General features: G+C 42.0%; 1 protein-coding gene across 7 annotated transcripts in view; it reads left to right on the top strand.

Annotated features, from left to right (window-relative positions):
• Positions 1 to 26,894, top strand: part of COL22A1 (collagen type XXII alpha 1 chain) — a 227,291-nt gene that overhangs the window by 164,444 nt on the left and 35,953 nt on the right. For 5 of the 7 annotated variants that reach the window (XR_005601553.1, XR_005601552.1, XR_005601554.1 and 2 more), the window contains exons 33-42: positions 819 to 851; positions 4,300 to 4,353; positions 4,834 to 4,887; positions 7,689 to 7,742; positions 9,654 to 9,707; positions 11,413 to 11,517; positions 11,967 to 12,011; positions 13,717 to 13,794; positions 17,222 to 17,257; positions 18,157 to 18,210. Coding sequence is in view for 4 of the 7 variants with exons in the window: in XM_039549899.1 (XP_039405833.1) it covers positions 819 to 851; positions 4,300 to 4,353; positions 4,834 to 4,887; positions 7,689 to 7,742; positions 9,654 to 9,707; positions 11,413 to 11,517; positions 11,967 to 12,011; positions 13,717 to 13,794; positions 17,222 to 17,257; positions 18,157 to 18,210 (567 nt within the window). In the remaining 3 variants the exon portion in view is untranslated. Of the gene's footprint in view, positions 1 to 818; positions 852 to 4,299; positions 4,354 to 4,833; positions 4,888 to 5,569; positions 5,624 to 7,688; positions 7,743 to 9,653; positions 9,708 to 11,412; positions 11,518 to 11,966; positions 12,012 to 13,716; positions 13,795 to 17,221; positions 17,258 to 18,156; positions 18,211 to 26,894 lie in introns of all 7 variants that reach the window. The other 2 variants (XM_039549898.1, XM_010404723.4) reach the window with 1 other exon arrangement.

Here is a 26,894-nt window from a genome sequence, read left to right as displayed (position 1 = left end):
GAGTCTGGAGCTTGACCTGACTGCAGCCATGCCACCCTAAACACTCCCTCCAATCAGGACCAGCATTATCCCACTGCTCCATCTGCTGCGCTCACTACAATGGAAAGGGATGTCCTTCCCTTCTCCAAAGCAAGAGAGAGAACCCCTTTCTTCCACCCTTGGCAGTGGCATAAGGTGGTGTTGAATAACATAATTTCTTGGCCATGCTCCCTCCCACTGATCTAGGCTGGAACCAGGACACTATTTCAGCTGTTAAAAGTAGGGAATGCTTTTGACATATTTCATGTCATCAAGGACTATTTTTTTCTTCAAAATTTTATCAGCTTTGAGAAAATATACTGTGTCTTTCTACAAAACTTGGTCCTTCAGAGTTACTGTGTATTCTCTAAGAAAACCACGTTGAGATGTCATGTACATGGTACAAAGCAGAACTCAACCATGTATCAGGAAATATCATGTACAAGCTCAACCATGACATCAGGAAATTTAATAATACAGAAGGTGTCTCCAAGTCAAAAAGTAAGCAGGAGATTGCTAGCAGTAAAATTGCTATGAAGTTTAAAGATTGATTGTTTTTGTGTCATGGTAGGACACACAGGATTGTCTTGAGTTTACGTTCATATTTCAAATATTCTGGGAGATGTAAGATATTTGTGGGCTTCTTTCCAAACACCCAGATGTTACAATGGGTTGCTCTTTTATAAACCTACTTACAGATGTATGGAATGTGCAATCTGTAATGACAGGAGATTATGTAAACTATTGCACTGTAAGGAAAATAGACTATCCTGTTTTTAACACGATGATTTCTGTTCCAGCCAGCCTTCTTCACCCCACACCCCAGGATTCCTGTAAGTAACATCTCTAATTAATATGGCCTCTGGCTTACCCCCTCTTGTATCTGATACACACACAGCCCTTAGTGTTTTCTGTGTTATTTAAATGCTTTCAGTAAAGATCTCAGATTGAGTCTGGTTCTGGGCATCCTCATCAGCTGTGAAGTCCAAAGTTGTGCTGGTAAGATCAGCATTCAAGCTAGCCGTGGCTGGGACGGAGCTGTGTGCTATCCCAGCCTCTTAAACTGAGTTTAAAATGAAGATTTAGTTCCCACTTACAGCACCTAGTGGGAAATAAATGACATAACATGATCTGCGGATAAGTTTGTTATGGATCAGGAGGTTTTATGGATGCCAGAGGTAGGCTGTAGGAGTGCCATTAGAAAGAAAACGTATATGCCTGGTTCTTCAGAGGCTGAGGAAGGAAATAAGGATATGAGGTAGTACTGGAAAAAGAGACAAGATTTCTTTGGCTTGCTTTTCCCCTTTGCTCACATACATTTATGTTTATATATATATATATATATATGTACACTAAGGAAACATGCAGAACAATGACATCTTATGTAGTCTTTGTATTGCTACAGTCACAGAAGGAATTGTTTCTTTTGCTTTGAGTACATTGCTCTTGTAAATGAGCTGCAAGGCAGTAAGAAGTAAAAGGCTTGAAGTGTGTCAGCTGTTCCATTTGCTGGGATTTCTCCATGTGCAAGACGACTGTGGTGACACCTGCCACAGCACAGCTCTGCACATAGCACTGTGAGGGAGGAGAAGGGGAGGTAAGAATAGTTACCTTTGATTTGCAGGTGTTCAAAGTAAAGTGTCAGAAAGAGGTGATCAGCCTTAAGCGAGTGTCATGGGTAGTGTTACAGAGATGGCAGGACCAGCAGGGTGCTGACAGTTGTGGAGAGACAGCATTCTCCCAAAACCAGTCTTTGCCATTGCTTCCCATTGAGTGTGTGGCGTACAGTACCAGGGAGCTACTTCATATATATTTAGGCTAGTCAGTTAGGATCATGAAGTATTCTTGGAGATGGGGTGAGAGAACCACAGTGGTAGTCAGATATAATGGCTGGAAAGAGGCAAAAGCGGTAAAAAAGAGGCGGCTCCTCACTTTGCCTTCTGTCTCCCACTGTGGCTGGGCACAGCTGAACCCCCATTGCATTTGCTTTCCTTTAAGTGACACAGGAACTACTGAGGCATAATTGAGACTACAGGAAGATACTGCAGAGAGCAGGCCATGGAAGCTGTAAGTCCTCCTCTGGGCCAGGCTGGTGGCAGCTGTCAGCTGTCACTGTGTCATTTCTGTGCACTGAGCTGTAGGTAAGAAGTGGGTGGCGGTGGATTAAGAGCAGCTGCCAGTGGGCAGCCCTAGCAGGCAGTGTTAACAGCCTCAGCAGAGAGACATGAATTTGGCAAACTTGAAAGGACTCGCAGGCAGATTGGCTGGAGGGTTGGGTTAACACAAGCCAGTTGTGTCCTGGGCTGCAGCAATGGCCAGCAGGTCGAGGGAGGTGATTATACCCCTCTGCTCTGGTGAGACCCCTCCTGGAATGCTGCATCCAGCTCTGGAGCCCCCAAAACAAGGACATCTTGGACCTCTTGGAGCAAATCCAGAGGAGGCCACAAAGAGGCTTTAAACAGTCAGAGGGCAGGTTTAGATTAGGTGTTTGGAAGTAGTTCTTTACTGTGAGGGTGCTGAGACACTGAACAGGTTGCCCAGAGAAGCTGCGGGTGCCCCATGTCTGGAAGTGTTCAAGGCCAGGTTGGATGGGGCTTTGAGCAACTTGATTGAGTGGGTGGCATCCTTTCCAATGGCAGAGAGGTTGGAAATAGATGATTTTAAGGTCCCTTCCTCTCCAAACCATTGTATGAATCTGTGAAGGAATGCTTCCTTTGCCCATGTCTGTGGCTGTTAGATTTTGCACTACTGTGCAAGTCAAGTATTAAGGAAAAAGTGGGACAAAGGAGAATATTAAAAACGTCCCCTCTTTACCTGTTGTTACTTCTTCCCTTTGCAGTTTTGTTTTCCCTGGTAATATACATCTTTATTTCCACTCAGTAGCACCATCCCTGCCTACAAATGTACTGACCTATGTCTGTGCCTTGTTGTTGTGCTCTCTCAAAAGAGTTTTAGAACTTGAAATGTCATTATACAAAACAACTTCCACACACAAACATACAGATTTGCAGCTTTAGACTCTTTGCTCAAGCTACTTTAGGTGATCCTGAGGTCTTTCTGAAGGACACTAGATGGCATCAGGGACTGCCTGGTTAAAAGTCGATCTAATGGGATGCTACTTGAAGAGTAAAATTCCTCCCATTATTTATCACCGATGATAATATTTATTCATAATGCATAATAAACACAAGCATAAGCAATATTTATGCAGCTACATTTATTTTGTCTGTTAGAGAATCATTTGAAAATGGGCTGTGAATTCCCAGGTGATGCAGAAATGATTGGCAAATAGCTGACGTAAATAAAATTCAAGCTGATTTATCTGGCTCTGCATTTTGGCTGATCACTATGCCTTGCTTGTGTGTGTAGCTTAAATCACTGATGTTCTTACTCTTCCTTGATTGCATAATTGAAACACTTGGTATGATAAATAATGAATAAGTAATGATTGCTGTTGCCTGAATACATATGTTCATAACAATATACAAATGTGAGTATTCGTGTAGTGCCTGGTTTATTCCAGCTAGTTCCATAATTGTGTGCTTTCCTTTTCAATTTATAAAAAGCAGAAATATGGATTTATTGATTATTGCTCTAGACCACAGGACAAAGCTGATGAACTTCTGTCTGAATGCATATTCAATTTACTGTAAGGAGGAAGAACAGGAATAAATTAATCCTATTAGGCAGTGATGGTGGTGCATGAAAAAAGGTACTGACACTGCAGGAGGGAGAGGAAGCTGCATGAATGTATGGAGATGTTAATAGAACTAGAGCTCAGGAATAGCTGCGTAGTGCACACCTCTGGAAATGCTCCAGATGAGCACTGAATACTTCTCTTTTGTAGGTGGAATAGGGAACTGTCTTTATGTGGGATCACTGTAGGATGACATTAGGGCTGGGGTCCTACAGAGAGGTAGTGCAGTGGCACTGATGCTTTTGCTATTGATCACATCATGTGGCTTTTTAAAACGTTAGAGATTAATTGATCAAATTTTGGGTACATTCTTTAGCTACTCTTCTCCATGAGGGCAAAATGTTCTCCCTTTAAACTGAGTATTTTTTCAGTTAGTATTGGAACAGACCAAGAAGTCTAGACAGTGATCTCCCTGTTTCAGTGTGGGGTATCAGTTTTGATTCATTGACCTCAAAGTCCTTTGGAGAAGCTACTTTGTGTCAGAAATGGATAACTGGTTGTAAGAGCCCTTTACTAAGCAGGACTAGTGTGAGTTCCAGCCCTGGAAATAGCTTTTATTTCTCTGTTTTATTGTTTTATATCAGGGTGAACCTGGACCAAAAGGGGACAAAGGAGATCAAGGAATGAGTGGAGAACCTGTAAGTACAGCCAAGTGTTTCTTCAATTGGCTTTGACCTTTAGCAAGGAGAGGACATGGGAGAGGTCAGTTTTGGAGGGAGAGGGTTGTACATGCTCCTTCCATAGCTGGGATGCTTCACTCATCAGAAATAGCCACAGTGGTGCTTGTCTTTGTACTGCCTGTAGAGGAAGCTACATGACTACAGGAGTTTAAGCACCTAATCTATAGTTCTGGGCCTCAGTAGCTGAAAAGAGGACTATGGGATTTGCTAGGCAGAGCTTGGCTGACAGTAATTTATGTGCAGGATTTATAAAGGGATTTTGAAGTGATGCGGCCCAGCTAAATTGTGCATTTGGGTACTGCATTTGTATTCTGGACCCTCCTGTTCTGGATGGGGCTCCCAAAAGAGACAGAGCCCTGTGCAGTGGCAGCCTCTGTAAAAACCACACTTCCTTCTCTCAGTGGAAGGAGCTCCTTTACCTCTCCCTCTGTTTTGCAGGGATTACCTGGGGTCCCAGGTGAACAAGGTGTGCCAGGACCTGCAGGAGTACAGGTAAGAGGGCCTTTGAAGACAGTCTTTGACATGACTAGAGTGGAGTGCCCTCAAGGTCTATATCACTGTAAATAATTCTTCCCTTACGTACCAGCACCCATTTCTTTTTTCTCACTGTTGTAAGTTCAGGGACTTCTGTAGAGATATCTACGTCTGCTCCACATCAGGACAACAGAAAGGAAATCAGCTCAGAAATACAGTATCTTTGTATCATGGTCAGTATTGTCTGAGGGACTTCTTCCAACTTTGTGGTCCTTCAAGAGGGCTTCTTGTGCTGCTACCAAACCACAGGTCTTGGAAAAAAGTTCAGAACTGTAGGCAAATCTTCCTCTGTGAAGGAAGACCATCAAAGTTCAGCTGGAAATGAAGTAGTTGGTAGGCCTGAGGATACGAAGGAGGCACACACAGATGAATACCTGCAAGTTTCAGCATCCTGTGCTGAGAAACAGCTTCTGAGCTGATCAGTCATTAGAAATTCTTCTTAAGTCCCAGGGTTTTATTTTGATAGTTCCTTTTCTTGGTGCATAGAGAACCGGGAGCTATTTCCTCAGCCATTAACTCCTCTGTGGACTGGTTAACAAAAACCATTGCCTAGTACACATTCAGGCATCTTGAAGATTTTTTGTCTGGCAAGAGGTCTCCTCCCATGTCTAATCAGCTGGTATCTCTCCTTTCTGCACAGGGTGCAAAGGGGGAGAAGGGAGCCCAAGGAGAGGCTGGAGCTCCTGGAGAGACTGTAAGTAACTGCTTCCCTTGCAGCATTTTTCCCTGACAGTAACACACTTGAAAGGACACTGACAGCCACATCTTGTGGATCTGCAGTCCCAGGCTCCTTGGGCACAGGACACATCCTAATCCAATCCACAGCTGGAAGAGTGGCTGCTTGTGGGCAAACAGGACCATCTGCACCAAACAGATCAATGCCCCATTCAGCTAGCTCATCAATCCATTCATCCCAGCTCAAGATTGTGCATCTTTCCTGCTCAGATCTCTCCCTGCCTAAAAAAACACCCTTTTCTGGGTGAGTGTGACTGCACTGCAATGTCAGCCCAGCTCCGGCAGCCAGCTGGAGCAGAGAGCTCACTGCTCAGCAGCAGCAGGAATTGTTTTTTGATCATGGTTACCTTTAGGCTTCACTGTCAATTCTGCTATTTTTTTTTTAATAGTGGCTCATCCAGAAGACTCATCCCACACCTCTTTTTGAGGCATTTGTTGTAGGGAGCGCTCCTCTTGTCAGGCTGTGTGCTTAGGAACACAAAGGATTCCAGTCCAATTTTATTATTGTGAGAGCATATAAGCCCTTTGCAGCTGAATAAAAGGCCACAGACTTTCTTTGCAAGCAAAGAAGGAAAAAACGCTGAAGAACTGATTGAAATAATGATTGAGACAGGGGATGACTGCAATTAGGAGAAGGAGGAAATAGGAAATCCAAATGATGCATCCTAAACCACTGAAATTTCTTCTTCCGCCTTTGCATTCATAGTTTTCCTTCTTGGGCTTGTGCTTAGACATTGTTCCTGAGGAGTGCTTTGACCCTAAACCCTGAACTGCCTGTTTTCAGGTGTCTTTCCCTCTTGGTTGAAGCACTCCTTAGTATTATGGGAAAAAAAAAAAAAAAAAGAAGGTAAAAACCATCCCACTTCCACCAAAACCCATTCCTTGATTTTATTTCTTTGTATAACTTGGTGGCTCAGAGGATGTTAATGATATGGAAATGCAGGTATTTGCAGGCACCTTCTCATTTTTTGACATCCTTTCACAGACTGCTGCTGCTCCAATTGTTTCTATCACCTCAAAGACCAGTGACTGTAAATAACACAGAAATGAGGAAACCTTTAAGCCTCTGCTATGAGCTAAGGCTGAGAGGGTTGGGATTGTTCAGCCTGGAGAAGAGAAGGCTCCAGGGAGATCTTAGAGCCCCTTCCAGTGCCTAAAAAGGAACTACAAGAGAGCTGGGGAGGGATATTGTAAAGGGCATGGAGTGATAGGACAAGGGGGAATGGCTTCAAACTGAAAGTAGGTTTAGATTAATATGAAGAAGAAATTATTTCCTGTGAAGGGGGTGAAGCACTGGCACAGGTTGCCCAGAGCAAGCTGGTCTATTGGAACGTGTCCCTGTTTATGACAGACAGTTTGGAACCAGATGATGTTTAAGTCCCTTCCAACTGAAATCTATGATTCTATGAAACATCTAAATATAGCCTGGTAACCCCAAACACACATCTATATGGGGACATAAATCTCCAAATATATGTCCTCTAATGTCTCCCATGAATTTTGGGGGCACACATGGGCTTTTTCATGCTATAGAGCTTTGACTTGCAAATGGAAAAAGACCTGCAGTTCAAAACTATGCACTCCAGATGGTTTAGGCTATTTCACCTGTTTAGTGCAAATGAATGTTTTCAGGTTTTGTTCCCCACAGCAGAGAAAGATAGAATTGTCAACAAAGCATATTTTGTTGACCTAGATTTTTTTTTATGATAAATCAACATACTTTCCTCTGTTCTTTTGATCTTTCTGGGCCCAGACTTTTCTTCCTGTATCTGAGCTAGATTTAGGATTTATTTTGATAGAAGGTAGGTTTATGCTCCTAGAGAGATCCTTCCCCCATTTTGTATTGTTTCATTTTCCTTTACATAAAAATGTTTCAAACAAACATGCTATTCTTTGCTTTCTTGTTGTACAACACCTTGTCTGACATGAAATCCAATCTCACTTGGCACATCTTGTTCCTATGGTGATACAAGTTGTGATTTATATATGCACACACATATACACACTTCATTTTCTTAAAACAGGGTTTGAGTGGACCAGCAGGGCCCCCAGGTCCAAGAGGCTTGCCAGGAAATGTGGTAAGTATGCACCAGTGTATTTGTTTTCCCATCTGTGCCCTGATTTCTTTATTTAATGTGTTTAGTTTTCCCTTCCACGGGGATTACTATGAAGTTCAGAAGGCTGTGTTTCATTACACTTGTTTCTTATGGCTGAATTGAAAGATCTGGAGGCACCTGGGAATGGTGTATCCATGAAATACCTTAACATACTCATTTTATCAAGGGGAAGAACAGAGCTGCTTCATTCCTCACCAAATTGTCAAAAGCAATTTTTGCTGCCAACTCTTCAAAAGAAAAAAATTCCATGTTTACTGTCTCTTTAGTTTTGTTTTCTTTGCCTTGTTTTCATTTGTCCTCTCCTTTTGTAAACATGACTTCTTGATACAAAAATAGTGTGGTAAACTGCCACTTTTATTATGAAAGCATGTAGGCATTTGAGCCTAAAGAGCCTTGAAATCAATGCAGTGTCCCCCTCACTGGGGGGTTCATCACCACTATTAAGTTGTGCATGATAAAACACTTCATATTTGGTAAAAACATCTTTGGACTAACTCTACTCCCAGCTCCACTAGGGTAATTTTCTTTCTAATTCCTGGGGTTTCTCTGGGCTTAGACTGGAGTAGGTGAAAACCAGTATTACTGGGTTCCCTGCCGGCTCTGTGGCTCACATGCCTGAGCACACAGAAGCAGAGATGGCTTCAGTAATATTAACCCCAACAGCAAGGAGTTGAGAAGGGTCCTTGCATAGAGTTCCACAGAAAGCAGTTTATTGCTACAACTTGTGAAGGGTTCTAGAGGCAAATGACCCTGAGCATGTGACAGCTCAGGTTTAAGTACAGGGGTGTGGCTAACACCAGGAGCCAACCGGGGAAGCTGAACTGGGGTACATTACCATAACCAAACACAGCATCCTGGGAGAGGCTTCTTTCCCTCACCATAACCGGTAAGTCTTTGGCACCACAGACTGTCTTACCAAGAGCTCTCTCTGTCTCTTGTACCACAGGTCAATCGGCCACCACAACCAGCATTTAGACCTCAGGATATGATGTATTCAGGCACAGTGGTTTAGAACACAGCACTCTTAGAACCAGAGTTTACTACCTGGGCAATCTAAGAAAACCTAAATTACCTTTCTACTAATTGTTAAGATACATTTGGTTTAATTGTATTAATGTGATGATTTCATTTCAAACTGAAAGGTGATCTTGAAAATGAAGAACTTTTCAATTTCATATTCCATTAACTTCTATACCAGTAATACCAATATATTACCTATAAAAGCTAATATAGTTGGAAATAATTTTTACTGGTGCAGAAAGGAAAATAATTATCACATCCATTCTGAGGTCAATCCAATCTTAATAGTGCCAAGACATGATTTCACATCTTAAAATGGAGTACCATTCTAAAATGTGTTTTAGTGGGTTAGAAAGTTACAGTATTTAATTTATAGCTCTAAATCATCTATATTTTGACACGGAGTCTTTTGAGACCTGCCAAGACGTTAAAAGGATTGAAAACTCAAATAGAGGAAGAAATGAACATTTCCCAGTGTTGGGAGGCTTTTGGCTTCTCTGATACAGAGGTGGTGATTGGGGGATTGTTGGTAGCATATTAGGAGCTGCTGAGGATTTCAAAAAAATGAAAAAAAATAGTTACTGGTAGCATGCACAAATCTGGTACTAGCTCAGTTTCTGCTTTTTCTGTTCAGCTCTTTTTTTATATTGAAAGAGAAATTCCTCCTTTAAGGACCTGTTACACAGCTCTTCTGTGGTGTTCTCTGGATTACAGGTTTTCTGTATTGGGAGATGTAGAGCTGATACTGATCCTTGAGATAAACTGTACTGAACCCACAGGTCTGCCCCTTTGTTTAGGATCCAATACTGCCTACAAAAAAACTTCTAAACTTTAAATTTCTTTTCTCTGCAGGGTGTGCCTGGAGGCCCTGGACTCCCAGGAAAGGCAGGAGAAAAGGGGGAAAAGGTGAGTTGATTCTTTGATGGATTTGTTTCTTTTTTTTTTTTTTTTTTTTTTAAGTATTTTAGGTGATAGGAACAGATGCAGTCTGAACTGGGAAATTATTTCAAAGGTTCATGGATGGTAAAGACACATGGGTTCATAACATCATCTTGTCTGAATTCCTCTATTACATGTGCTGTCAGGTTTTCACCCAGTTGCAACTTTATAATTTACCTAATAAACCACTGAGATATGACTGGATATAGTGAAATCACTGCTACACAATTATGGTCTTCTGCTGTCCTCATTACCAGACAAGAGTGGACATTTGGTGTCTTAAGAAACTCCTATTCATCTCTGTAAATCCAAAGCTGGAAGAAAAATTGGCTTTCTGTCCCGTTTCATGAGCTTTCTAAGGCCAGGGGGTTGGGATTTGGATTCATGTACCCCAGAGTGCTTAGCATGCTGGAGTCCTGATCTTTGCTTGCTGGAGTAGGAATGATTAATCAGAAACATGGCCCCCTGTATCCATGTATTTGGGGCTTAAAAGGCTTAAAAATCCTAGCTCCTTCATTAAAATCTTCTTCCAAATTACTGAGTTCTACCTCAGGGTCCTGTGAGGACCAAGGGCTCTCTCATTCAGTGTTGCAGAAAGAGTGATGCACTTCACTCACAAGAAGGAAGCAACAGTATATTTCATTGATATAAGACACCAAGTTAACAAAGTTCAATGGTAAATGCCACAATGGTTTAACAAGATTCAATGCAAGGTACACTTGATTATTTACTGCATTGAGGACAGGGTCAGACAAAACTGTCAGGGAGATCCTTCCATTGAGTCATGAGGTTCAGAAAGGATCCCTTTGTGTTTTAAACTCCTTCTCAGAGAGGAGTTTAGGTGTGGCTTCATCCAGACTTAGTCCCAAACGTGATCGCTATTTTGTCTAAAGCATTATATGTGCACAACCAATCCTTTATATAACTTGGCTAAGTTATATAAAGTTTCAATTCACTTATTCCCATTCTGTTTGCTGAGTATCTGATGTGATAAGGTGGTAATTTGAGGGGTAACCTTGAGAGGCATCCATGCCAAGGGGAGATCTGGCCATGCAGCCCACTGCAGGCCCTGGGCTGTCCACTGTTTATGGGGTAAGATGGTTGTCTCATATTTTCATACTGACTACAAATGTTCATTTCTCCCAAATTTGTGAAAACATTAACTGTGGTTAGGTGGGCACATTGCCCAAGCCAGCCCTTGCCTGTAGGTTTGTTACCTGCCTCCCCTGAACCCACTGTGAATCAGATGCAGCCATCACAACCAGATGCATTCACTACTACTGCTGCTGGCAGGTGTCAATTGGGCAGGATCACAGGAAGCAAAGATCACACTGGGATCAGGGCACATTCCAGCATTTCTCAGCGTCACAGCAGGGATAACCAATTTTGACAAGATCAGGTTGGGGTGTGCTCCATGGGGAGAGCACACTGCCACATTTAGCTGGTTCCAAAAACATTCTGAAGTCTCCTTTTACTTTCCTTAATGGAAATTACAAGTGCCTTGAGTTTACTGAAGGAAAAGGCGTCCCATAAAAGAGGGTTTCCTATGATACCAAAAGAAATCCAGATGAGAAAGGTAGGAAAAAATCCATGTCGTTCAGTCCTAGTGAAAGATCCGAGATGGGGATAGTCTGTAGTATTCCAATGAGTTCTGATGGATTGTTTTCTATAGGGTGATCCTGGAAAAGAAGGAAAAGTGGGTTTACCTGGGCCACCTGGTGAGCCAGGGCGTGCTGGAGAGCCAGGTTTGCCTGGGAAGGGTAAAGATGGAGAAAGGGTAAGTACTGCTGGCAGGCTTTGTGCTTGGCTTGTTCAATATGAGACAGACAAGCATGACTTCTGCAGGAGAGTGTGGATTTACCTGAATCCATGAAAGGCCTGCCCGTACAAAATGCTCCTGATCCCATCTCTGCATAAAAAAAAATGTCAGAATTGAAGCTGTATTTCTGAAATTTACATTGAAAACAGAGACCTCCACAAGGAGCAGCCATTGTCCCTGTGACTAGTACAAAAATTATTAGGTTGATGGAAGTTCCCTTAAAGCATTTAATTCTTGCCCAATTAGCAGATTGTTTAATTTGGTTGCATGTTATCAGTAAAATATTGCCAGGATGGTGTCAGCTCAGGAGGGCGGTGGTGGGATAATTTCTGCCTTGACTGTAGCAAAGTCTGGGCTCTGTTTGGCTGGATGGTGACTGTTTTCTTGTTTTGCTTCTGTCACTTTAGGGGGAAAGAGGACCACCAGGCTTGCCAGGACCCTTTGGACATAAGGTGAGCATGGGCTTCATTGTGGATTGCTCCTCTTAATTGCTTGAACTGGAGAAAAGAACATGGTGCAAACATGGTCTGTTTTCCACTGGAAAAGAGAGTTTGTGGAGCTGTGACTCAAAAATGCACTTGTAGTCTTCTAGGAGGTTCCTTTTTTAATTATGCCAGTATCTCTGTGGATGTAAATACTCAGATATGAATTAGCTGTGTTAATTTTCCACATTTAAAATTCCTTCCAGCACTATAATAATTCAACATAGATGGAGGTCTAAGTGCACAATTCTTCAGGGAAACTGGGACCGGGACCCTTTAATCCACACAACCAGGGAGACACTTCACGGCTCAGGGATGATCTGCTCTCAGGTCCACCTGTCAGCCCTCAAGGAGAACCTCTCCCTAGCACTCATTCCCTTCACCTCTTTCCAAGGAGGATGAAAATTATTTTACAGTGGAACCAGGTAGTCCTGGTTTCCCCTCCTGTATTGAGGCAAAGACTACCTAGTTGAAGAGGTTGATGACACTAACTACTTCTGCTGAAGCTAATGTTTATTCCCTTATAAGCACACAGAAAAGAAAGGAATAAAACCACAAAAATCTTTGATTCTGGGAGGATCTGGATTGTGCTTGAACCCTCAATCAGGCATTTCAGAAATTCTCCTCTTCAAAATGACCCTGTTCTGATCTGGACTGGAATAAGAATCAGATGTTGAAACAGTTTCTGTAAATGATAGAAGCAGGATTATAGCAGTATGAGACTCAATCCATCTACCTCTCATATTTTTGAAATAACCAAACTGCTATGATTTTTTTTTTGATGCATTTTGTACAAATGCATTGTAGTCTTTTCTATGTATCTTTAACAGTTCAGAACACAGACCTACACCCACACAGACACACACTAATAGACTGAGAATTAATATAAAAGTCAGAAAAGAAATCTCATTAAGTATTCTATTCAATATCAACAGAAGATGGTAAAAGTCTTAATTGTGTGTGGGAAAATACTATTGAAATTCTTGTATTGAAATTGTCTTTTTGAATAAAGTAACAGATAAGGGATGTGTGGAGTGTTTGAACTAATCAGAATGTGTTTTTTCTCACTGGCCATGCAGTATTATTTCTTTGTAGTATAAGATTAGCTTAAGAAGAAAGCAAGAAAGGGGAAAAATAGGAGTTATTGCAGATTTAAATTTGAGTGGGCAGGATCCACAGGTAACAATTTTTCTATCACGCTTCTATATAGCTAGAAATAATGTCATAATAAATAGCATAAATAAGATTCATCATTATAAATCTACTGCCAATGTGAGACCAAATCTTACAACTGCAATGCAATGCATAAAAATCTTATTGATTTTTCCCTATAACTAGAAAACAGATGTTAAATTAAAGTATTACAGCTGAATTCTTTCTTAGCCCTCTGTTTGCAGTGTACATTGAACAGTGTCAAGCTGTTTTCTGTGCTATTCAGGCTTTACTTTGAAAATTCTGTTTTTTAGAAGGGAAGCCTTTCCTTTTCTAGTACAGTGCTAAAGAGAGAGTGGTAAAAGTGTTGACTTATTTTTTACCAAAATAACTTCATACACTTCTGTGAGTAGGCCTATGTTGGTAAAGGAAAGGAGAACAGTAAGATGCAATAAAACTTCCCTAATCCTGTCTTCCCCAGATAAACAATCTAAAAAGCCTTTATCTCCTTCCTTCGTTTCAGGGTGAGAGGGGAGCTCCTGGCCTCCCTGGACAGCCAGGAGACAGAGGAGTGCCAGGAATTGGCCTGGCTGGACCCCCTGTAAGTAGCAGGTCCTGCTGCAACCTGTGACAAGGTGGAAAATCAGACATTGCCACCCGGGGAATGCATTGTCTGTGCTCGGCTGTGCTGAGAGCCTGGGGAACATTTTGCCTTCTGAACATGCAGATTCCAGACGAGTCCAGAGGCTGGCATTTGTGGCTCACGTGTCACATGTCTGTTATGAGGGCTCCTAATTCATTCAGTTTTAGTTGAAACAGAGTGCTAAAAGTGCTGTAGGATTGACTGGTGTCACTGGCTGTCACTCCTGAATTTTTTGCATCATCCTGGCACACTGGCTGTGGATGAATGGAGATCCGTGCTGAGCCAGCAGCTCTGGTCTCCTGAAAAGATATAACCTTGCTGTTGTATAACCCCTGTTGGAAGGGATGAGTGTGGCACACATGTCTACATCAGTGACATAGTGACACTCTGACAGCAAAATGCAAAATCAGACTGCTTAAACTGCTGTGTTCCAATGTTGCGGTGAACCATGACCAACCCCAGGGCCAGCCGGATCAAGTGGCCCAAAAGGTCCATTGGTTTGATGCTTCCACAGCCCAAAAGCCTTGAGCATTCAAAAGGCTGTGAAAAATATATAAATCTGTGCCTTACCATTGGCTGCAGCCCTCCCCTCCCCTTATTTCTCATATTAGGTTGTCTTTCCAGAGAGTTCTATGTTCTTTGGTTGTTAATGGGCCCTTGTTACTCCTCCCCGCCTACCCCTTCTCCCATTTGCTGTAATTCCTTCTCCCCACCTTGGTAACACCCCCTGGCTGATGTTCCATTGGTTATATGGGTGTGTTTTCCATGCCCATATGGTGGGGGTACAAGACCCCCTGCAAGCCATGTTTCTTTGGCTTTCTGTGTGGATTTTTCTCTCCAATAAACCCTCTCCCCTCACGAAGAAGTCCCTCCACTTCTTTCCTGCCTCCTTCGCGCACCTGTGCCATCAATGGGCAAGGCGAACCCGACCCGAAGCTTCTCCTGCCCTCCTGGGCTGCGATCGGTTTCCGTCCTCCCCTCTCGGAGCAGGCAGAAGATTGCCCGGTGCTGGGACAGCGTGCTAGCCGGACGGCACCACGGCATTCCAAGAGGTCCATCCTCCCCATAATTTCCCACAAATAATTGGTTGGTTGGACCTCATCCAACTCTACCCTCACCTCCTGAGTATCAGCTGGTCACAAGGTGTATTTGGGAGTCTGCTCTGGAAAATTTGGATTTTCCTGTTGCTGGGCTTTGATCACGCCAGAACTTGTCATGTACAACTCCTCTAGAGATGAGAGGGATTTGGGAGTGCTCTGGCTGTAATTCTGCTCAGACACTTCCAGATACGCGCTGAATTTCTTAGTGGAATATGTTTAAGAGGAAGCAAATGCTATTTCTGGCTGTAATTGCTAGAGGACATCTGAGCCCTTGCACTCTTGCAATACCTCGTACATGCCATGATCCTGGACCAATCAGTCAATGTTTGGTAATCAGTGCTCTGTTTAAATATAAATGTCCCAATTAATACAGGAAATTGCCTTGAAATGATAAGTCATATTTCTGGGTAATGGATTGAAAAATCTGACTTTCTGAGGTGTATCTCCACAATATTTGCTTTTACCATGCTGAATTCTATCTGAGTTAAAGCAAACTGGGTCAGTCATGTTTCATACTGTGACTGTATCATGGCTTTCATGGTCCTCACAGGGTTACCAATGACTGCAGGTTTCCTGGGTGTCATTTGTTATGATTTATCTAAGGAACAGTGATGTTCTTGCACTTCTCAATGTTCAGCCATTAATTAAATTAAAATTAAATTAACAAATGAGTATCTGGCTTGTTTGAAAATTGCTAACTAGTGGATTGTCTTTAATTACAGATTTTTAGATTCAGTCCAGGGCTAGATGAGTTCATGTGTACATCCTGATGTACACAAGATGACAAAGTTGTTCTTCACTGGGGATTTAGCATCCTCATATCCATAAACACAAATGAGTAAGAACTTGACTCCAAATGCAGACATCTCTTGTGTCACACCAGAAGATTGTTTTTTTCTTTGTCTTCATTATTTGCCCACTGTCAGGATGTGTAGCCACCTACATACCACACTATTCTCAAATTATATGTTTTATTTATTTATTTTGCTTTACTAAATGCTTTAAAAAAAACCAAAAAAACCCAAAAAAACCCAACCAAACAAAAAAAAACCCAACCAAACCAAGATTATGGTGGTTTTTTCCACTGTAGATTCATCATAACTTCAGCTCCAGTGCAAAGACTGGAATTTGAAAAAAAACTTTGTATAACCTTGAATCTAGCAGACTGTCACAAAGACTGAATCCTATAGTAAAAAAAAACCAGAATGAAATCAGTGGAGCTGCTTCAGTGCATATTACACACTGAATTAAAGGTGTCAGCCTCTACCCTTTTTAGCGATGTGACAAAATTGTGTTTATAATACTTCCGCTTCAGAGCTGAGAGCCAACAACTCTTTTTAATTGGAATTCTCACCCTGTTTCCTCCTGTGCCCTTAAACTCTCTCAGGCTTTGCTCCCTGCACAAAAAGTATATATAGATGAGGATTTTTTTTTACCTTATCTGTTGAAGTATTGAGTTACAATTTACATAACCCTTAGCCATAAACTTGAGCATTAACAGAGTGTTATTCCCAACAGGGCAGGAGACAGCTTGGAGAATGGGGTGAATTCACATGTTTATGCTGAAGTTACCCAATGAGTGCATACACAGTATAAGTAGAAAGGTTTCAATCTTGCCGTGCCTTTCCTTGTTGATATTAATTAAATTATGCATTTAGCCATTTCTTTAGCACAGTACTAGGGTGTCTTTCATGGAGGATGGTATGAGGATTAGTGAGTTACTATTCCTGAAATAGAAAACAAAAGGAGAGGAGTTACAGTGGTAGTCAATTTATTCAAGTCTTGTTTAGGGTGTGTTTAGAATACCAGATCAATTCACCCATGCTGGATATGGTACTGCATTACTTCTGTGGTGTTCCTATAGAAGTGGGTACCTTCCAGTGACTCACTCTACTCAGCTGCACATTTTTAAGTTGCATCCCCAAACAAACAGCATGCACAAGCCCACTGGACCCCCGCTTTGACCTACATTAAAGAGCACAGAAGTTCTGTGGGATGTTTTTTCTTGTGTAAGAGGTAGCTGAATATAGTGTTCTTCAGAACCTGGGAGGCTTGTCCTGTCTCAGCCCAAGAGATGTGTGGGTGCTGTGGTTCTGTGTTTGCAGACCCAGCCAGGAGCGAGGCTGAGCATGGATTGTCCACGGGCACAGGCAGTGCACACACACCCACACTCATGAGTGTAGGGCACAGTACAGTGCAGAGAATAATGCCTGAATCCACCCTGGTCAGCCAAAGGGGGATGGGAATTTTAAGTGTTTTGATTACTGTGTCTTTTCTGTTTGCAGGGCCCTGCGGGACCCCCAGGAGACAAAGGGTCACTGGTACAGTATGTCTTTCTAGCTATACCCGCATTCTTTGGGGAGGGGACAGCCACACTGAATGTGTTTCTACCAGTGATTTCATGAGGGCATGTGTAACTGGATTGGTTTTGCTCAAGGAATGGTCACAGAGGGGCTGACCCTCCAAAGGGAACTTCTCTTGTGTATTACCAGGTACTTGTCTGCAATATTGAGTTGTGAAAAAGAGTTAAGAGTCTTGGCCTGGTGGAAACTTTTCTTTAGTAGTAGTCCTACAAGAGAAATGAGTTACTTGTTTCTCCCTTCATTCAAAAAATTATTTCAAGGCACATAATTCAAGACACACTGCTTATAGCCAAGGCCTCAAAGGTTTAAAATAAACCATTTTAAAACATTGTTCTTACTTAAATCTTACAGATTTCAGTATTCATCAGACACACTTTAGTCCCTCAACATTCAGTTTTTCAAGGATGCAATCCATTGGTGTGGAACAAACAACTGTGTATCATGGTTTCAGTAGGCACTGGCATGAATTTCCAGCTCAACAGCCAGTCCTAGCCAGTGTGATAGCCTGGAACTAAGGAGATGGACCTTCTTTTCTCTTGTGCTCTCCTGTGCTCAGTCATGTTTTCTCCCTGTTCAAAAACCTGCCTCCTATAAAGAGTCATTATTACCTCTGCAATCAATGTATGGGAAGCTTGACTTTAGTGATGCACGTGAAGTCCCTTGAGGCACAGAAATGACTGATACCAGGATAGTGCAATGTGAGCTGTAATTTTTTTTCTTAAACTCTCTCATAGTTGTGTAGGTGCTGGTTAATTTTTCCACCAATAACTATTACGTTAAGAATTTCTTCTCTTCAGCTAAGAAGCACTTCATAAATACTACTCATGTTACTGGGTTTCTCTATTCTTTCCCACCAGGGTCCCCGTGGTGTACCTGGTATCCCTGGACCACAAGGGCCTCCTGGCCAGGATGTAAGTAAAATAAAAGTGAAGTGCTCAAGAAATTTGCTTGGATCTAATTTCCTTGAAAATTTGTGCTGATAATCAACTGCAGTCACTGATTGTTACTAGGATTGTCCAAGGGAAATGATTTGCGGAAGTGGAGCTCTTACAACTTAGGATGTCAAAGGGGAAAATAGTTGGAATAAGGAGGATTGCTTCAAGGAGAGTAGTGGGCTTCACCACTGAGACATTTAAAAATGACACTGGAAAAGGGACTTGGCAGCATACACCAGGGAAAGATCTCACACTGGAAAAGGATGGTAATTAGGCTGTCTAGGAACTTCTTAGAATCCACTGAGATAAGTAGCCTGTAGTATTTCTGTTAAAACAGGGCCACAGCTGTTAAGAAGTTCTTTATGAGTTCATTTTGCTGCTGCTATTGTGCATGTTTGAGGACATTTTAACCTCTTGGTGTATTGTCCTCCTGCTGTCTCAGTGGGTGAGGCATGGAACTGAGGAATAGAGAGGAACGTGGCAGACTCCCAGCTGGAAAGCTGGCCCCTCTTTCTGCCTGGTTCTGCTTCAGTGCTGCATGAGAAAGAGGAGAATTTTTTTCCTCTGTGATGTGGAAACCAGTCCTCTGAAGGAGGCTCTGAAGATTTTGAAGGGCTTGATCTTCGGATTTGTGCCTGTTGAGGGAAGACTGTGGGGAGAGGGAAGTGACCTTCTGTAACTTTCCTTCTCAGTGCTACTCCATGATGCTGATATGTCTGAAATGGGTACCAGTTTTCACCAACTCCACTGCAAGGAATTTCCAACCCTAGTGTGGCTTTATTGACATCCATCAGGTGGCCTAAAGGGGGTACTCTCCTGTGGGAAGAAGGTCTAGTTTTCTTCCCAGAGAGGCTGTGGATGCCCCATCCTTGGAAGTGTTCAAGGCCAGGTTGGATGGGGCTCAGAGCAACCTGATTTAGTGGAAGGTGTCCCTGCCCATGGCATGGGTTTGGAACTGGATGATCTTTAAGGTCCCTTCCAACCCAAACCCTTTTAAAATACTATGATGCTGTACTTTGTCACAAGACAAATGATTGTGCCAGGGTATTCTTCCACAGCCCATGTTGAAATGGTCCTTTGCCTCCATCACCCTGTGTCCCTGAGCAGCCAGAGATTTGGGATTGATTGTGTCCTGCTGCCTGTCCTTAGAACTTGTCACCTTGCCTCAGATGTTTGAGATTTTTAATCAAGAAGTTTTGAACACGAGATAGGATAGATGGGTTTATTGGAGCTGTACTGTGCAAGGGAAGTGCCAGAGGCATCCTTTTGGAGTCTCTTTCTGGCTCTGCTCAGATCAGTGTTGACTGGTCAGCTCTTGGAGATGCAGCTCTAAGGTCTTTACATTTTTCTTTTCCCTGCAGAGATTTAATCCAAACACAACCATTCTTTGGGTTACTTATAAAGCGCATTCTCTATTACACTCACTGCTTTAATTGCATTCAGTATGTCGTTTAGGACCTTTCTGTATTATTTGATCACCTGTTAAACCATTCTACCTGTGTTTCAGGAGGTATAAATGGAGGTACAGGGCACATTCCAACATTTCATGGTGCATCAGCAGAGATAACCTATTTTGACAAGATCATGCATTTGCAGTTTTCTGATCTCTTCTTTATTTATCTCCTGATCTATCTTTATTTAACTAGCACAAGGAATTTTTTGTTCTGCTTCTGCTCTCTTGTATGTCAATGCAGTGTTCTTGTAACCTCTGAAACATGTCCATTTTTGTACTCTGCTGTGTTCACATAGAATATCATTGGATAGGACAACTCCAATTTGAATTGCTAATAGGAATTTGCCGTGCAACTCCTAAGCCATGCAGTGTCAATTGCTTGAATGACTTGCCTCAGTGTCTTGTACTTTGCTGTGGCCTTTGCAGATGTATCCCATGTTTCTTTCTGAGACAGAAAATTCTTTTAAATCACATTTGCATACATTAAGTTACTCTCTGAATTATTTTTTCCAGTTGCAAACTCACCAGATGCTTGTGGAAGTGCCTGCTATAAGTTGCGTTCTCTGATAAAGCAAATCAGATTTACAACTGCATTTGGGGAGGTGGAAGAGTCAATACTTCTTTTGCAATAGTTTTGGCTAGAATTCTCTCCCATAGGTGATTAAATTGGGTTTTTTATATTATAGATTTTTTCTTGTCCCCTAAAAGCATGTGTCATACTTTTTGGGGATAGCCCAAGGTCACATTTTGAAATATCTGTTGGCTACTCAATCTAATATCAAGAGTTCTCAGGACAGTGACTTGTTTTATCAAAATTTAGGTTTTGAAAATACTTGCCTAGGTTTACAGTACAATTGTGCTGGTTTGGCCTTGTTCTGTTCCTCTTAACAAAAGCCTTTCTGTTTGTTTGTCCTCTAGAGTTCATTATGTCCATAAACCCCTACAAATTCTCTTATTTTGGGACAAAGCTGAGACATGCTTTCTTCTTTTATATAAGTTATTTTCTTGTCAGTAAATTTGCTTTTTTTTTCTGATTAACTAAAGCTCCAGTTCTTAAAGCCTGAAAATCACTTTTTTCTAGGTCTTTTTTTTTCAATAATATGACTAATTTTTTCCATAACAGAACTACTATGTATTGTGCTTATTTTAAGGACCTCAGTCACTTAAAGAAATTACTTTCTCTTGCTTTGGGAAAGAACAAAATCCAAATCACATTTTAATCTGGCAGTATTCCTGTATCAAGCATTAAAATAGTGTAGTCTTAAGTGCCTTCTGTCAGAGAAGTTGGCCAATCTCCTAGTCTGAGAATTATAAAAAATTATTTCTACATGTTAAATGATGTTATATGCAGTGCTGTCTCCTCCAGACACTGCAGATGAGGTCTCTCAGCTTGGTAGGTGCAGGTTTAGATTAGGTATTAGGAAGAAATTCTTTACTGTGCATATAGTGAGGCACTGGAGCAGAATTCCCAGAGAAGCTTTGGTTGCTCCATCCCTGGAAGTGTTCATGGCCTGGCTGGACAAGGCTTGGAGCAACCTGGTCCAGTGGAAGGTGTCCCTGCCCATGACAGGGGGTTGGAATGAAATGATCTTTAAGGTTCCTTCCAAGCCAAACCATCCCATGATTCTATGAAAAGGTTTGTAAGAAGATGTAAGGCAACAGGACAAACCATGGTGAGCAGGTGCAGGGCTCAGCCAAACAAATGCACCAGCCAGCTCCATGTTGACCAGCCCCTTTTATACCCTTTTCTGTTTTACCCCCCTGTTTGTTACTCTCTCTTCCCCTGCACAGCCCCTCATGCATCTCCCCAGCTCCATCAGTCCCTCAGCCCTCCCAGTTCACAGTCCCCCAGTTTAGAATCTTATCACTTGCAAGGTCCAGATTGATCTCCCAGGAAGTGCAGTCTGTGGTTTCCTGATAGCCCATCAGTCACTGCGAGTGACAAGATTTGCCTCTGCTTAGGTCAGTGTCTTGGCAAATTTAGTTTCTGATTTCCTTCTTTCCGCTTAATTTCCCAGTTGACAAGGTCCTGGATGAGGTAACCTTGCTGGAATAAGCCTCCTCATATTTCCACATGCCTTCATCAACTAGTGTGAATGTCCAGGTTTGCTTCCCATCACTGCCGTCCTTTTTTGTTGGTCAGGTTTGTGTCCTTGACGTTCTAATTGATGACTTTTTCCTTATCTTCCCTAGTTGAATTCAAAAAGGTCCTTGACCAGATACTCCCAAAGGAGCAGACACTCTCTGGCCAGCTACATACTTGGGAATCATCTGTTCTCCCTGACTGTCTGATGGGAGATAAAATGTTTCTGTTCAACACACCTATTTAGTGTCCTTAGATTAGGAAACAACCTGAATGAGACATTCCCTTAGTCCGCTATTAGCAGTGAGGGCACCTGTTTAATAGGCTCTTTCTGTATTTTGATAATGATAATTTTAATTAACATAAACATTGAATTAATCACTTTTTAATTAGGTTAATTATTTATGGTAACTAAGTTCCAGCATTACTGGGAAGTTAATCTTCCTGCGCTTGCTTTCATAATTGCAAACCCTTTGTGGATGCATACATTACTGCCACTGGATTTGAAAAGCAGAGTTTGCTGTTCTGGGGTTGATTTTCCCATGCAGTTAAGAGAGTTCCAAGGAGCCTTTGTGTTTGTTTTAGGGTACTTACACCCCAAACCAGAGTACACTTATTAACCCTTCTATTGTTTCTTTATTCCTGTGACTTATAACTGATTTAAGACATTGCATTTCAAGTTTAATTTTCCATCTTGTAGTAGAACTATCACACCATATGCCTGTGTCACTTATGCACTTCCCGTGTACACTTATGTTTCTTTACAGACTTTCTTTATCTTTGAGTATTTTCACATGCACCACTTACCTGAGCATCATTTTACCTATCACAGGATTTTGCCTATTAAATGCACCAGCATTTAATTTCTTCTTGGTTGGCAAATGGTGCTAGTAACACCACGGTTGTGGGTTTGATCCCCTCATGGCCATTCACTTCAGACTTGGACTTGATGACCCTTGTGGGTTCATTCCAACTCAGAATATTCTGTGATTCTGTAACCAACTAAGCTAAATACTGTTTTTCAGCATTATCAGCAGCACACTTTCCATCAGTTCCCATTTACATACCATTCCTGTGTGTCAAGATTTTGCAGACTGATGCTCTGGATACTGTGCATCACACCTTCTCATGGCTGACATCTTTCCCCTTAACTGGTGTGCTGTACCACTCATTGGATATTCTACTTTGTGCCAGCCACTCTTGGCTGCAAGCTCCTGAAAGTCTTCAAACTTTATGAGCTTTCCAACACTAGTTGTTATTTGAGACTGTGCATTTTCCCACGTCATGTTAGGGTCATTTCTTTTCAGTGCCATGCAGTTTTTTGGTCAGTCTAATTTTCTTTTTTCTGAATTTTCTGGCTTTCTTTTTTCCAGTTCAGTCCCCTATTAGCTTGTCAGATGCAGATTTAGCTTCCATGTCTTCATTCTAGCATTTTCATTCTGCTCTGAGAAATCTGAAGCTGCATCAGGGGAGGTTTAGGTTAGATATTATGGGATGGTTCTTCATCCAGATAGTGGCCAGACGCTGCAACAGGATCCCCAAGCAAGCAGTCACAACACCAAGACTGACATAATTCAGGGAGCGTTTGGACAATGCTCTCAGGCACATGATGTGATTCTTGGGATTGTCCTGTGCAAGACCAGGAGCTAGACTTGATTTTTGTGGTCCCTTACAACCCACGATATTTTGTGATTCTATATTTGCAGCTTGTCCCTTTTTGTCAGCCTTTTCTGACTCCAGGCCTCTACAGACCATCAATATTTCCTCTACTTTTGACTTTGCTTCTGTTGACCTGTTCTCTGATAATGTACCATGCTGAAGTGCCATCACCCTGCATCTGGTTTGTTCATTTTGGCTCACAGAAGCATTCTTCAAAAGGCATTCTCCATTTGCAGTCTTGTACTTTTCAGTTGTTTGACTTCTCCTGGGGATTCAGTGTTTTTTCCGGTTTATCAGCCATGGCACAGAGCTTAATCTCTTTTCCTGTCTCATTTCCAACCTGTTAGAAATATGACCAGCTCCACATCATATAGCATGCAAGAAAACAGGTCCATCCCTTTTTGTCTCAAGGCAGACTGATACCACTGGGTATGGTATCTGTGCTTAATCCTTTCCAAGGACTTCCATTTTATTAACTCTCTTCTTGCATGTCTTTTCACATAACTAAGAAGTCTTTTCCTATATTCTTTTTTTAAAAGATCTTTAAATACTCAAATTACACTGCTAGTGCCATGTTCATATTTCAGATCCCAAAGCAGAAGGCTGTCAGTAAGCCCTATGGCATGTATTTATAGCTATGCTACAGTCAGCATGAAAGACATTTCTGAACTGTCTTTTCTGTGTTGCTTTCTGATCTAGAATTATTATCATGGCTCAAGTTTTTTCTTTGCATCACACTTTTTAAAGCAAGTTCTGTGTGAGAACCACAGTGGAGAGGATGCCAAAAGCATGTCCTGACAATTAGCATCTGTGAAAGGGAAGGGACTTTGGGAACAATGCACAATCCTCTGGATTCACCTTGATGTTCTGTGGAAGAAGCAAAGCTATAAATGACTAAAATGTTTACTTGTATTTACTCAATTCCCTAGAATGACATTTGTGGAGAATTGTGAGCTAACCCTTGAGACATTATCTTCTCTTTGTTCTCACCTGCAGAAGTTTTAGCTCCTTAGCAAAAAAGGACTTCAGTTCCACTTTAGGTCCACTTTAGTTTAATTTTCATCTCTTAGAAAGTCAAGGTAGCTGAAGGACTGTTGCTCACCCAGAAGTGTTTAATGTGGACATAGAAAAAGATAATATATTTTCCCATTTTTTCTCTCCTCTAGCAAGACATACAGAATTTAAGTAGTAAGTGAGACTCAAGGATGAAATTCAAGTTTGCCCTATAGCTGTAACAGTGGTGTATCATGACACAGCACACTTCAGTCATTAATCCCCACATCCCCATCTGGCTGTTTGTGTAAATAATACAGTGAACTGATTGGCAAAATGGACTAACCTGAGACAAGGTGGCAGAAAGAACACCCAGTGCCCTTCCTGGCTAAGCATTTGACCAAATTTTAAAGGAACTTTCCAGATGGAAATATCAGTCTCAAAGAGTAGTCCCTGCTGAGCCTAGACTGATTGAAAGCCACTACTTGGACCTTGATCAGCATCCAGATATTGATGCAGCTCAAAAAGCCAATTAAGTCTGTTGCTGTATCAAAACCAGCATGGCCAACAGATCAAGGGAGGGGATTCTGCCCCTCTGCTCTGCTCTGGTGAGACCCCGCCTGCATGCTGTGTCCAGCTCTGGGGTCCCACAGCACAGGAAGGACATGGAACTGTTGGAGCGAGTCCAGAGGAGGCCACCAAGGCAACTGAAGGGATGGAGCAACTCTTACAAAGAAAGGTGGAGAGAACTGGGATTGTTCAGCCTGGAAAAGTGAAGGCTTTAGGATGACCTATTTGTGGTCTTCCAGTGCCTGAAGGGAGCTTTCAAGAAAGATGTAGAGGGACTTTTGACAAGGTGTGAGAACTGAATATATGCAGGTAACCAAGACAGCCAAAATCCAGAGCTGAACTGTAAAGAGTAGATTTATTCCATTACCACGCTGGCAGAATGGGGACACATACACTGCTAAGCTTATTCCATCTTAGCAGGGGCAAAAAGCACTCAGGGTAACCACCAAGCTTCTTATCTCCTCCCAGCAGGAAGGCCCCAGCCTATGAGAAATGCCTTTTAAGTTTTTTACAGCATTCTGTTATCTTCTACAGAACCTCCACTTCTCAAGATTGACAGAAAACAACCCAAAGAAAACAAAATGTGAAATTTTCCACACTGAATATTCTTAGCATCCTCCAGCTGCAAGGTCATCTTGAGTGAAAGCAACTCTATTTTTCCCTCCTTGCCAAATCTTCCACTTCCAACCTTTTTCTCGCCACACAAGGGGAGTGACAGTAAAAGCGGTAATGGCTTCAAACTGGAAGAGAGTGGGTTTAAAGTAAAAAATTAGGAGGAAGTTCTTTACTGTGAGGTTGGTGAAACACTGTACAGGTTGCCCAGAGAAGCTGTGGATGCCCTATCCCTGGAACTGTCCAAGGCCAGGCTGGATGGAGCTCTGAGCAACCTGGTCTAGTGGAAGGTGTCCCTGCCCATGGCAGGAGGTGGAAGTAGATGGTCTTAAAGGTTCCTTCCAACCCAAACCATTCTATGATTCTGTGAACATCCTGGGTGGCAAATCTGGAACCATTCCAGAGAAAACCCCAGGTGGGACCTGCTGCAGAATCAACAAAGCTGAACACAAGTAAGATGCTTTTAGATGGTCAGTAGAAACTGTTCCTTTAGAAACAGAAATGATCAGATAAGACAGCTTTTGTATGTGGTGAGTTTTGTATGCTCTTTGAGGTTCTTAATATGAATAAAATGTGCATTTGCTTGAGTGATGACACAGGGTGATGGACCAGGGGGATACAGGAATTTAGCAGAGAATGTTCTGGGGAAATGTCACCAAGTATCTTAAAACACCACTGCAAGCATCCTCACAATGCAGATTTCTGTCACCGTCTGAACAGTGACCAACTGTCTTGTTCAAAAGATTTGGTTTCCCAAGTGAGCATTACTTTATGAAAATATTTTACAATAATCTTTAGACATTGTTTTTTGTTTTTAACAAACTAATTCCTCGCTAATGACACATAAGAGCTGCGTACTGAGGGGTGGCAGTTGTTTCTTGTCCTAACCCTGCCATTCTGGACATAACATTCTGAGAATGCTGGTAATTTCTATGCCTTCATCTCATGAAAAGTGATACCACTACACCTCAACAAAGAAACCTATTTTGCCTTTTTCAGGCGCCTTCCAAGATTTAAAGCCTCATACTTCAACAACTGAAGTTCATAGTGTTTCCTATGACCAGAAGACAGACTAAAGCAATTCTAATCTCTGTGTGACTCAAATGAATTTAGCAAGAGTTTGAGAGGATGTTAAAGTTGCACATATTTGGAGGAGTTTGCTGTTTGTCACATGCAAGGAGCAGTGCTCTCAGCAGCAGAAAGTAAAATGTGTGCTAGTCCAGATGCCTGTGCTAGCAGACTGCAGGAGCAACCAGAGGGTTATTGTATAATAATTTCACAATGTTTTTC

This window comes from Corvus cornix, chromosome 2 (genome assembly GCF_000738735.6).
Source record: "Corvus cornix cornix isolate S_Up_H32 chromosome 2, ASM73873v5, whole genome shotgun sequence".
NCBI classification, from domain to species: Eukaryota; Metazoa; Chordata; class Aves; order Passeriformes; family Corvidae; genus Corvus; species Corvus cornix.
This window is presented reverse-complemented; position numbering and strand designations above follow the sequence as displayed.